A 10,894-nucleotide genomic window follows, 5' to 3' on the forward strand; every position below is an offset into this window, starting at 1 on the left:
ATTCAATATGGCGGACGCTGTAACGTATCGCAGCAACGGCCGACCCGCTCCATGAAGGGTCTACGTATTTATGTCTATGCCGCTAACGGCGACCTGCGGAGGCCGAGAGCCGCCGGTGTTATGGATCAACAGGTGGTGGCAGCTGGAAAAGACTGATGTTTCTGTGGGCGTGGCTTTTTAGGACCCCTTTACCGAACCAGGAAGTAAACAATGCAATAAGCTTAAAGAACTACAAATCTTTACAAAAATACTATCCGACTCCGTAAAACAACCACTAAGATCTCGGGAATAACTAATTAGAAAGACTTTATTGGTCTAATATGGTATGTTGTCTTTTTTTTTTTTAAGTTAATCTGCAAAACCATCAAAACGTGTAAATTACGCAGAACTTGTCCTGACTTATGTGTTGCTTCAGGGGTTGAAACTCGTCAAAGGAAGATCGAAATAGATCTCGATGTGGCATGAGCAGATCTCAAAGCAAAGATTATTCCCTGAAAGCCGACATAAATGTTGAAGAGCCTTGGGATTAAAAATAAAATGTTTAAAAAGATCGACTGGCTGTGTAATTTTTCCACATATTCCTCATATTGTGATATTTCAAATAGGTATCCACAGAAACTATAGCGAAATCTTTTTAACTGTTTCTGTAACGCTACACTTTATTTCCTAGCTCATTTACAGAAGACATGGCTACCGCAGATCTATGTGGCAGTGTCATTTCTTCCTTATTGTTGATATTTTTTCTCGTCTTTATTCTTTTCATCAAGTGACCGTAATTCTCAACCATATGATAGAAAGCTGAAAATGTCTTATATACTTTTACATCAGAAACGGGTTAAAATCTTCACTCGAACTGAGATTCTGAAAGTGTCACCAGTTAATCCAGGCCTGGTTCTTAAAGCGCGGGGTGTCCGTTAGATGACAATCAATGACGGGTAGGAACATCGGACTGTCAGCTATCCTCATAGCTTGGTGGTTAAAACGGCGCTCTTGGAACTCAGCGACCGCTGGTACGAAGTAGTTAGCAGCGCCATAGTCTATTTCTCTTTTTGGACCAGTCTGTTTTATTGTCTACAAAAATAAATAATATAATTCACTTGCTGCCAACATTTTGGAGGTAGTGTTGTTTAACAGGTTTGCCAGACAAACTTTAACTGTAAGAATATAGTCAGATTACCAAGGTGCACAGCTTTGCTTCTGCAGCCGAGTGAAGTCTTAAAGTGAAAACGACATAATGTGGCTTCCATTAAATGAACAATGAATTAGTTTACATGATATTATAACTGTTTATATTTATTGATATGTTTGCAAAGCATGTCAGTCAACATAAGACTGAAAAGACGTAAAATGATCGTCATTACTCTAACAATGTTGGGTGGTAGTACAAATTCTGTTTAGTACAGTCTTCTTTGAAGTGATGTATATTTTAGTGACATTTTAATGTATTCTTCAATATTCCTTCATACCATTATGTTTTGAAGAGCTCTTAGGGAAAGTAGAGACATTTTCATATCCGTTTATTTACGTTTGTAGCGTTTTGATCAGGAAACAACAAAAGCCACCTAATTTTTTACAAACATCTGCGTTGAGGACCCTGTTTGACTGTCACTAGTTAATCTGAATGCGGCTCGTTCTGTTTTTAATTTGATTTCCCTTCGTCAACAGCCTGAAAACTGTTTCCAAGTAGAGAACACACGGACAAATACTGTAGATACGGCTCATAATCTGTTGGTGGTATCTGACAGTAATGTAGGAACGTTTATTATTATAATTTCGGCTTGTCAGTTTGGATATCACCACCAACAACATTAGCTGTTAACTTTATATCATTTAGATGAGATTTTATTACAGTACAACTTATCGACATGACTTTCTATTTGGACACGTAGACACCACAAGCAACACCATCAGGTATGTGAGTTAAATTTTATTAAATATGATGACAACCACCTCATTGTTTAGCGACACTAACTGGGTAGAAAGTCGCTAAACAATGCGACACTTACTATTTACCTTTTGCTTCTATGTAATGTAAGCAACTCGCATAACAGGTACTTAAGAGTCAATTCCAATGTTTTTCTGATCAGTGCTGGTTATAAAAAGCAGAAACTATCCACTTAGGTTTACATTGCGGCTATTCATGAGTTAGAATTAATGTATTCTGGTGAACTTGAAAGTGAATGGGATTGTGTTATTCATTGATCTGGTTATGCTCAAATGCGGTGTTTTCGAAGCGCAGTGAATGCTGTTCTTTAGAAAATTGTTTTGAAACAATTTTCACATGCAACATTAAACATATAAGCGTCCAATGGGATTTATAGTAAAGTTTTGCAAACGGTTTTTTCACGCAAGTAGCATTTTTCAACAGGCATCGACACAGCCACCTACAATTTGGAAACATCTGCGGTGCGCATAGGTTTCAACCAGTTGATTTAGCCACCAGTTGATCCATAACACCGGCCGCTAACCTCAGAGACAGCGAGGAAAAGATGGCCGAAGCAAGTCAGAGAGACGAGGTGGGGTGAAGACAAGACGACTTTTAAAAACAAAAACATATATAATGAATTCTGTGGTCGACAAGGAACTGGTGAAGAGCAGCGAGTACTTTAGCTTTGCCTAGCTTAGTTTAATTTAGCTTAGCTTAATGTAACTTAGCTCATTGGAGTTGTCTAATTTAGCTTAGCTCTTAGCATCCCCATTAGTCCGTCCTGTAGCAGAGAATATCCGTCCTGAGTCCGACACAAAAAGCAATATAATAAAATCATAATGTTACAAATATCACAAATAGAGACATGACAGAAAACCACAAATTAAAACCGAAAACAGAAACTTAAAATCAATAACCAGAACAATTTCAAACAATGTTCAACATAAGCAGCAGTCTATATTAAGCATGTAAAATGAAACGCATTCATTCAAATTAATATTTTATTATATATTACAGATTTCAAGACTTGGAAAAAGTTAAAATTTTAAAAAACCTTTTTATGGTCACCAATAAAAGTGAGCGATTTGTTCTCGCCTGAGTGATCCTGTTAAAAGAGAGCAGCTTAAGTAAATAAAGGAATGAAAATAAATATTAAAAAATAAATAAGATGCGCAGCTAAAATAGATACAAACAATGAATGAATGAAAAAAATAAAGACTGGAGGCTAATATAAAACAGAAAAAATAAAAAGTAAAAGCAAAAAAGATGAGCTGTTAAATGAATAAATAAAAAACAATTAAGAAATACTAAATTAAAAACAGGAATGATGAGCAGCTGAAATATATAAATAACAATAAAAAAGAGTGCGTTTTGGACGAGCTGAAGGTCAGAGGTCAGGCCATCCGCGGTGGAAACAAAAATCTCCAAGCTTTGATTTCATTCAGGCGTTTAGGAGATAACATTGTGTGTTTTTCAAAGGAATGTAAATGTGGCAGTTATCAGAGTTATCATCAAGCTGAGAGCCAGAGGCAGGAGATGCAGGAGAAGAGAACGGGTCCCGGAGAGGAGCCCTGAGGCACGCCTCCTGCTGAAACATCGGCTGTAATGGTGGCAGCTGCAATCAGCTCCTCCATAAAGTGTCTGCTGTGCATCGGAGCGTGCGTTCTCATGACGGCGGCGTCCCAGGGGCCTCGGCGTGGGGGCCAAACCCAAACATCTTCTGTAACCAGCAGGTGAAACTGTCCTCTTACTGCGATAACCAGAGGATCCCGCTCTAATCTGCTCTCTGCAGTGTTTACAGCAACACGCCTCGCAACCTGGATAAAAACTCATGACGTTGCATTTTTTCCTCAGATTCACACCGTCATGATTTTTATGAGGATTCATCAAATTTAGATGAATAAAAACGTCTTCAGTTTGAGTAAAAACCTAAAGTTATACACAGAAAGTTACTGCCATCCCTTTCCATCCTTAAAAGTAAACAAAGTTGAAGATATTTGGAAATATTTATGTTTTTCTTTTATTTTTAATGTTTTTTCTTTATTGTTCATTTTTCACATTTTCTCTCATCTTGATTTTTCTTTTTTCTCTATTTTTAATTTATTTTTTCCTTTTAATTTTTGTCTCCATTTTCTTGATTTTTAAAAATCATTTCAACTTTAATGTTTACATTTTTTGTTTTAAAATTGTTTCTAACTTCTTTTTTAGTTTGCAGTAGATGTTGGAGTCGTTTCGCGAGAAACGTCTGAGATAAGCCTACACCTGTGAGAAACGAATCGTGACGAAGGCCTGGCAACGAAGACACGCCGACGACACGACCTGCTGTCAGTTTACTGATCAAACCCACTTAAAACCAGTGTAACAACCGGAAGCTCTGTGTGTGCGTGTGTGTGTGCGTGTGTGTGCGTGTGTGTGCACGCTCTAATAACAGCAGATCAGGACAAAGGGCTGACCCAGAAACAGATTAACTGAACCAACACAGAACCCGCCTGAGTTCAGAACCAGACAGACTTTAAGTCTGATCTTCTCTCTTCCTGCAGGATGTTCAGCGGAAAGGACAGACATATCGATGTTCCAGTTCTAAACCAGTTCCTGTTCTGAACCAGTTCCTGTTCTGAACCAGTTCCTGTTCTGAACCAGTTCCTGTTCTAAACCAGTTCCTGTTCTGAACCAGTTCCAGTCTTAAGCCTTCCTGGTCAGTTTTCTCAGTCTTCCAGCCCAAAACAGCAGTTAGCTTAGCGACTTTATCTCTAACATGGACCAACTGTATGTTTTGTTCGACACAGAATAAAAAAAGTCAAAAAGATTTTGGACAGAAATTATCTGAAAATTATTCTCGATGATCATAGATTTATTATAAATTATCACAAAACATCGGAAAACATCTAAAAATATTCAGAAACATTAAGCAGTTATACTTGCCTCGCATTTGGGGAAGAATCGTCCTCAACGCTTCCGGTGCCTTAACCAATCAAAATGTTTCAAAGAACACATTTTGACAGCCAACCAATCAGTGACAATATCTTATGCATCACTGACAAAAAATGGACGTGCAGATTTTTAAATAAAATAAAAAATTGGTGTTTAAGAATTATTTTTAAAAACAGCGACCAATCTGCAAAGTTAGAGAAGCAGAATGGCTAAAAATTTTTTTTACAATTTTTATTTGACAATATTAAACTAATCAGTAACGCCCAACCTGTTTACCACGACTGTTTACGACATTATTACCGTTGTACTTATCTTCATTATTAATGTTATTACTCTGTAATAATTTTAACTATTCTGATAATATATTTTCATTATATGTATTTTTTTACTTATTTAACTTTTTTATTATTGTGAATTTATTTTTTTTTATTCAACTATTCTTATATTTAATAGTTTTAATTTATAATAATCATCAGACCCAAACACACACTTACCTGCTTCAGTGTAAATGTTCATTATTACCCTAAAGTTACACACGGAAAGTTATTGTCTAAATAAAACCTGAGAGTTTTAAGAAAATCTGATCGTCTCTCACTGACAAACGGATAACCAACCACTAGTTAATGACGTAATAACGGTTCAATAAGTTGGCCTAATTAACATCAGTGTGAGAAGCAGCAGAACCAGAACCTGGACTGGTGTCCCAGCCTCAAGGTGAGCTCACAGCTGGACCAGTTTGCTCACCAGTTTGCCGTTGGTCAGCAGCAGCAGCGCGCCGAGGACCAGCAGCCGGACCAGCAGGCGGGGGATCCTCCGCCTCGCAGCCGCCGGAGACGCCATCCAGGCGGGCAGAGAGCAGCGCACCTCCCGGCTCGGAGCACCGGCTTGGGTCGGTTCTCCTCACAGAGAACCTGTGAGGATTGGGAAAGTTAAACTCCAGCAGCAGTGGAGGGAAGACCCAAGCCCCACTCCCACCTCCCACTGCGCCCCCACCTCACCTCCACCCTGCCGGTTAAAGACTGGCTCCATCTCAGACCGGACAGTTATTATAAGCTGAGAACAGATCAGTCCGTTTTATGGAAGGACCTTCATATATTTTTGCTCTAAATATTTTGCGTTTTTTGGTAAAAAATTAAATAAATAAATAAAACTTTAACATTTTGTTGCTGCGTGATGACACTGCGTGGATTTTACTGAGGAATGAACGGAAGCAGCTCGGTGTTTGGAGCCGCGCAACTGCGCCTAATGTAGGACAAACCTCCCGCTTTCACTTCCTCCGTCTGAGGAATGAAAAGTGCGTGAAGCTGCGGAATCAGCGTCTCCCCGCAGGTAAGGAACTCACCTGAGATGCTGTCAGTGTGCGATGATGGGGCTCAATGAGGTCTGGGGCGAATTAGCGGCTGATTGGAGCGGGATCACGCCGTGACGTCGGAAGTTTTATTAATGAACCGCTGATGAAGAGGGAAAAGTTTCAGATGAGGATGAATTTACTGTGAATATGGGAGTAAAATTTCAAAGTTTCAGGATTAAATTAGTAAACTTTGATCCCTTAAATCCGCTGAAAACTCAGTAATGACTCAGCTTTAATGGGATCAGCTGAGTCAACATGTGGAGAAACATTAAACCGTCAGAGCAGCAGGTTCTCACCTGGTCGGGGCCACCGGGCTTTCTGGACCTTTCTCACTCAGGTCCAGAACATTTCAGACGGATCTGTTTGACTAGGTCTTTGCATGATTCCCCCGTTTCCTAAAGTTATAATGTTCTGTCCTCCACAGATTTTTAAGAAAGTACAAAGCTTTCTGACATATAACGAAGATATCAGGTGGCTCCTTAAAAGAAAACTCTCAAATCTGAGTTAAATACCAACTTTTTGCTTTTCTAAGATAAAGACCTTAGTTACTTGATCAAGTTCCGCTCCGTCCGTCTCCATCTTAGTGTCGTTGCTAGCTAAGCTAGGCTAGTGGCATGAACTAAAGCTACATTCACACTGCAGCCGGAAGTGACCCAAATCCGATTCTGGTTTTCCTTAATTGCGACCTGTATCTGATGTTTTCATGACAGTCTGAACAACATAGATCGGATTTTTTCCGAATGCGACCCAGGCCACTTAGATATGTGATTCTGATTCCGTTTCTTCTTTTTCTGTTTCTTCTTCCTGGTTTTACTGGCGGTGGCAACAAACTTTTAGTAGCAATACCGCCACCTACTGGTAAGGAGTGAGGAACACATGACATAAAATAAATATAGTTCTAAAATCAGGTCGGATATTTTCAAATGTGACTTGAATCAGAAGGACCTCGCTGCAGCAAACAGAAAGGGGCGGAACGGACCACTGTCAGTCTCACATCTTATTTGGAAATGGAACCATTGCACTCCGGAAGTGAAGGGGGCGCTATTTCCTATATTATCCACGGTCTCCCGTTTTTATTTTCTTTTGAAATCTGTGATACATCTTCATCTTTAGGAAAGAGTTTAACTCAGAATGTATTTGAATTTCTCTCTTATTTTCTTCAGCGCAGCTCAGTTTTTCGCAAATTCCGTAGCTTTCGGTGTACTTCTAAATCTGCTCCTTAGTCGCACCTTTTCCGGCCTGCTACTGCCTCTAGTGGCGTAGGGGTGATAACACAACTAATATAATTGCATTACTAATCAGAATACCATAAAATCTTTATTATTTATTATTAATTCTGGCATTACTGGAATCGAAAAATATTGTAAAATTTGTAAAATATTTAGCTTACTATCTAAATGTTGAGGTTGGTACATAAATGCTTAGTTAGCAACTTAAATATTTAGTTAGCAAGATAAATGTTTAGTTTGCAAACTAAACATTGAACTTCTTACTTAAATATTTAGTTTGCAAACTAAATATCTAGTTTGTCAACCAAACATTGAGCTTACTCCCTAAATATTTGGATTGTAGTAAATTAATTAGCTTAAGTAAACTTTTTTTTAAACCAAACAGTTAAAGTACTAAGCATTTAGTTCTTATCTAAATGTTTATATCCTGGCTAAACATTTTATCATATTTTGTTTAATGAACCCCCATTTTTTTCTCATACTCCAAAACTTTGTTACTTTTTTCTGTAACTATGGAAACGGCTCAGGAAGTTGGTCTAAAAACTCGTTCAGGTTCTGGTTCTGCTCAGGTCTGATCCCTCTCAGTCACACAAGATTCAAATGTTCTGGATCGTTTCTAGGATTTACATTTAAAATCTGAATTATAATTGATACTTATATAACTTTAATTTATTTCTGCTGAGAAATAAAAAGTATTAAAAAGAGGAAAAAAAATCCAGGTTCTAATTTCTCTGCAGATGATTTATCAGGGGCAGTGGTGGAGAAAGTACTCAAAAAATTTACTCAAGTAAAAGTAAAACTACCACATTAACATTTGTACTTAAGTAAAAGTAAAAAAGTACTGGCTTTTAAAACTACTTAAGTATTAAAAGTAAAAGTAGTTGTTGAATGCATTATCTAACCCCTAATATAATATCATTAAGTGAACCGATCGTATTTAATTTTAATACATCAGAAATGTGCCATTTTAATGAACAATGCCACAGATAAAGCATGTTTTTATTGCGTTTACTCTGTAACATAGTTTAGACTTAGATATGTGATTCTATGCATCATAATTTCGGGGATGGAAACATCTTGTCTCCTGTCCCAACATAGCATGAACTTCACTTTTTTTTTTGCCACTAGTGGCATTTATTTTTAAAGAAATCCAACAGAAAGGGGATGGAAAGAAGGGGGGCAGGGAGAACATGCAACCAGGTGCCAGTAGCAGAGTTGTAGTCAAGACCACCGAACCAGAGACCAAGACCAGCGCCCCGCGCTACACGACACAAAACATTAAGTTTTACCTTCAAAATTGCTTCTCAAATTGATCTGAAAGATCCACATTCCCATTAAACACCTAGATATTAAATACTTAGAGCTGAAATAAATTTAATCAGTAAAGATCCGTCCAGAAGAATCGGATCGTTCCTGAATGTCATATCATTATATTGTAAATCTACTTAAGTAAAGTACAGATACACGAAAATTGTACTTAAGTACAGTAACGAAGTACTTCTACTTCGTTACTTCCCACCACTGATCAGGGGGGTCCAAAGAGGGTCCTGGAGGCCCGGCATCCTCCATGTCTTAGTCTCTCCCTGGTTTAACGTACCTGGACCAAATGATGCTCATTAGAGGCCTAAGGAGAACATTGACCTGCTGAGAAGGTTGTTACCACCAGCAGGGAGAGAATAAAACATGCAGGATGCCGGGCCTCCAGGACCCACTCTGGGCCTCCAGGACCCACTCCGGGCCTCCAGGACCCACTCTGGGCCTCCAGGACCCACTCTGGGCACCACTGGTTTAGTTTGTTCTGCTGTTGTTGAGCCTCCTGATCATCGTTTCACATCTCCGGTCGCTTTCTCTTCTCACTCCCATCTAACCTACTTTCCAATACAAACACTGCTGGGCCCCTGATCCGACCGGGCCCCTGTTCATATCTAATTCCTCCACCGCAGCAGAAAGCATTCCGATGCAGAACTGGACTACATGGCCGAAAATTTCTGGGAATATATTCTTTACTTTGATGTTTGCCCAGGTTTTCCCAAAACGAGACTTGGCAAAAGTTTTCACACCCCTCAAACTTTTTCACGGTTTGTAAAGGAATCGGCTCCAACAGTTTGTACAAATAATCGGACCACAGATTCTCAGTTATTAGGTCTGGACTTTGACTAGGCTTTGACCAGAACTCGTTGTTCTTCCAGTCGTCCCACTTCGACATCTTTATTGGTTTATAATTAATTATTTACAAATTCCCAGACTAACGGTGAATCGCTGGATCCCAGGAAATGTGCAGAAAACGCTGCGTTGCTTTTTCCTCTGCAGCTGGACCTTCGATCTCTGAACAGAACCGTGTCCAGATGACAGATTGATCAGTTTAACTCTGCTTTAAACCTCTATCAGAGAGAAGCTGGCCCACAGCGTCATGCAGCCTCCACCTAACTCTACATAACTTTGGACTGAGCAGAGTTTTCCTGTTAGAACCGGCACAACTTATAAAATATAACTCAGAAAAAGACTTTCCGGCCAGAAACGCAGTAAAGAGATAATTAACAGAAAAGTTTTCCTCCCTGTGGTTACTGAACTCACCTGTGATTGATTAACTTCTGCTTCACACTGAGTCATGAAAGTTACTTTGATCGAACTCGGCATCAAACTGACAAGTTGGTTGAATCATATGGAGCTAAATTGGGGTCACTAAGAATGTTGGATTTTTTACAAACTGCAAATGGTTTTTAAGCCTTATTTTGAAACAGAAAAAAAAGTTTCAATACTTGGGGAGGGGGCGCCAAATGTTCAGATTCACGGTTCAGTACTATTTCCCCCCCCCCACACACACAAACTTTTTGGTCCCAATTTTGCTCCATAGAATCCCCCAAACGTTCTCTCGCTGTGCGTCAGTTTGTCCACAGCCTGGATTTTATCAACGCAGTCTTTACTGAGACAATCTGTTGGTCCGTCTTTTATTTTTTGCCCGTGCTGAAGGTGGCGCCATCACGTCTTCTGTTTGTCTCTGCAGCAGTGTGGAGCCCGCTCACCGGTGATCACCTGCTGGAGGCGGAGTCAGACCGACAGGGTCAGTGGTAACCAGGTCTCCACTCTCAGGACAAGATGTCTGCCGGTTCAGGCTCCGCCACCCGGCGCCATCCATGGATCTGGTAAAAAAGCAGCGAGACGAAATGATTCATGTTCAGAGTTTAACTTCCAGAAATGGGATCAGATTTTACATTTCTGAAGTCAAACATTGGACTGTGGTGGACTGTAGCCATGGTAACAAGCTCCGTTTCGTCTCACCTGTGTCTCCTCTTCTACAGGTGCTTCCTGGCTCTGATCACAGCTCCTCCTGGAGGTCAAGGAGTGAGTCCAACTTTCTGTTCCAAGAGTTAGACAAGACTGCATCCAACCAACAATTGAGCAAGCATAGCATATGGATGGATGGATGGATGGAAGGATGGGTGGAAGGATGGATGG

At 39.7% G+C, this 10,894-nt stretch overlaps 1 protein-coding gene across 1 annotated transcript in view; it reads left to right on the forward strand.

The window, feature by feature from the left end:
• The first annotated feature begins 10,489 nt into the window (after nucleotides 1-10,489).
• The window catches only part of LOC106936656 (collagen alpha-4(IV) chain-like), a 38,128-nt gene continuing 37,723 nt past the window's right edge, over nucleotides 10,490-10,894 (forward strand). Inside the window, exons 1-2 of the mRNA XM_015017791.1 lie at nucleotides 10,490-10,581; nucleotides 10,738-10,780. Of these exons, the coding sequence (XP_014873277.1) occupies nucleotides 10,535-10,581; nucleotides 10,738-10,780 (90 nt within the window). The 5' untranslated portion in view covers nucleotides 10,490-10,534. The remainder of the gene's footprint in view (nucleotides 10,582-10,737; nucleotides 10,781-10,894) is intronic.

Source organism: Poecilia latipinna, unplaced genomic scaffold, assembly GCF_001443285.1.
Source record: "Poecilia latipinna isolate Pla-1442-1.1 unplaced genomic scaffold, P_latipinna-1.0 Scaffold2189, whole genome shotgun sequence".
NCBI lineage: Eukaryota > Metazoa > Chordata > Actinopteri > Cyprinodontiformes > Poeciliidae > Poecilia > Poecilia latipinna.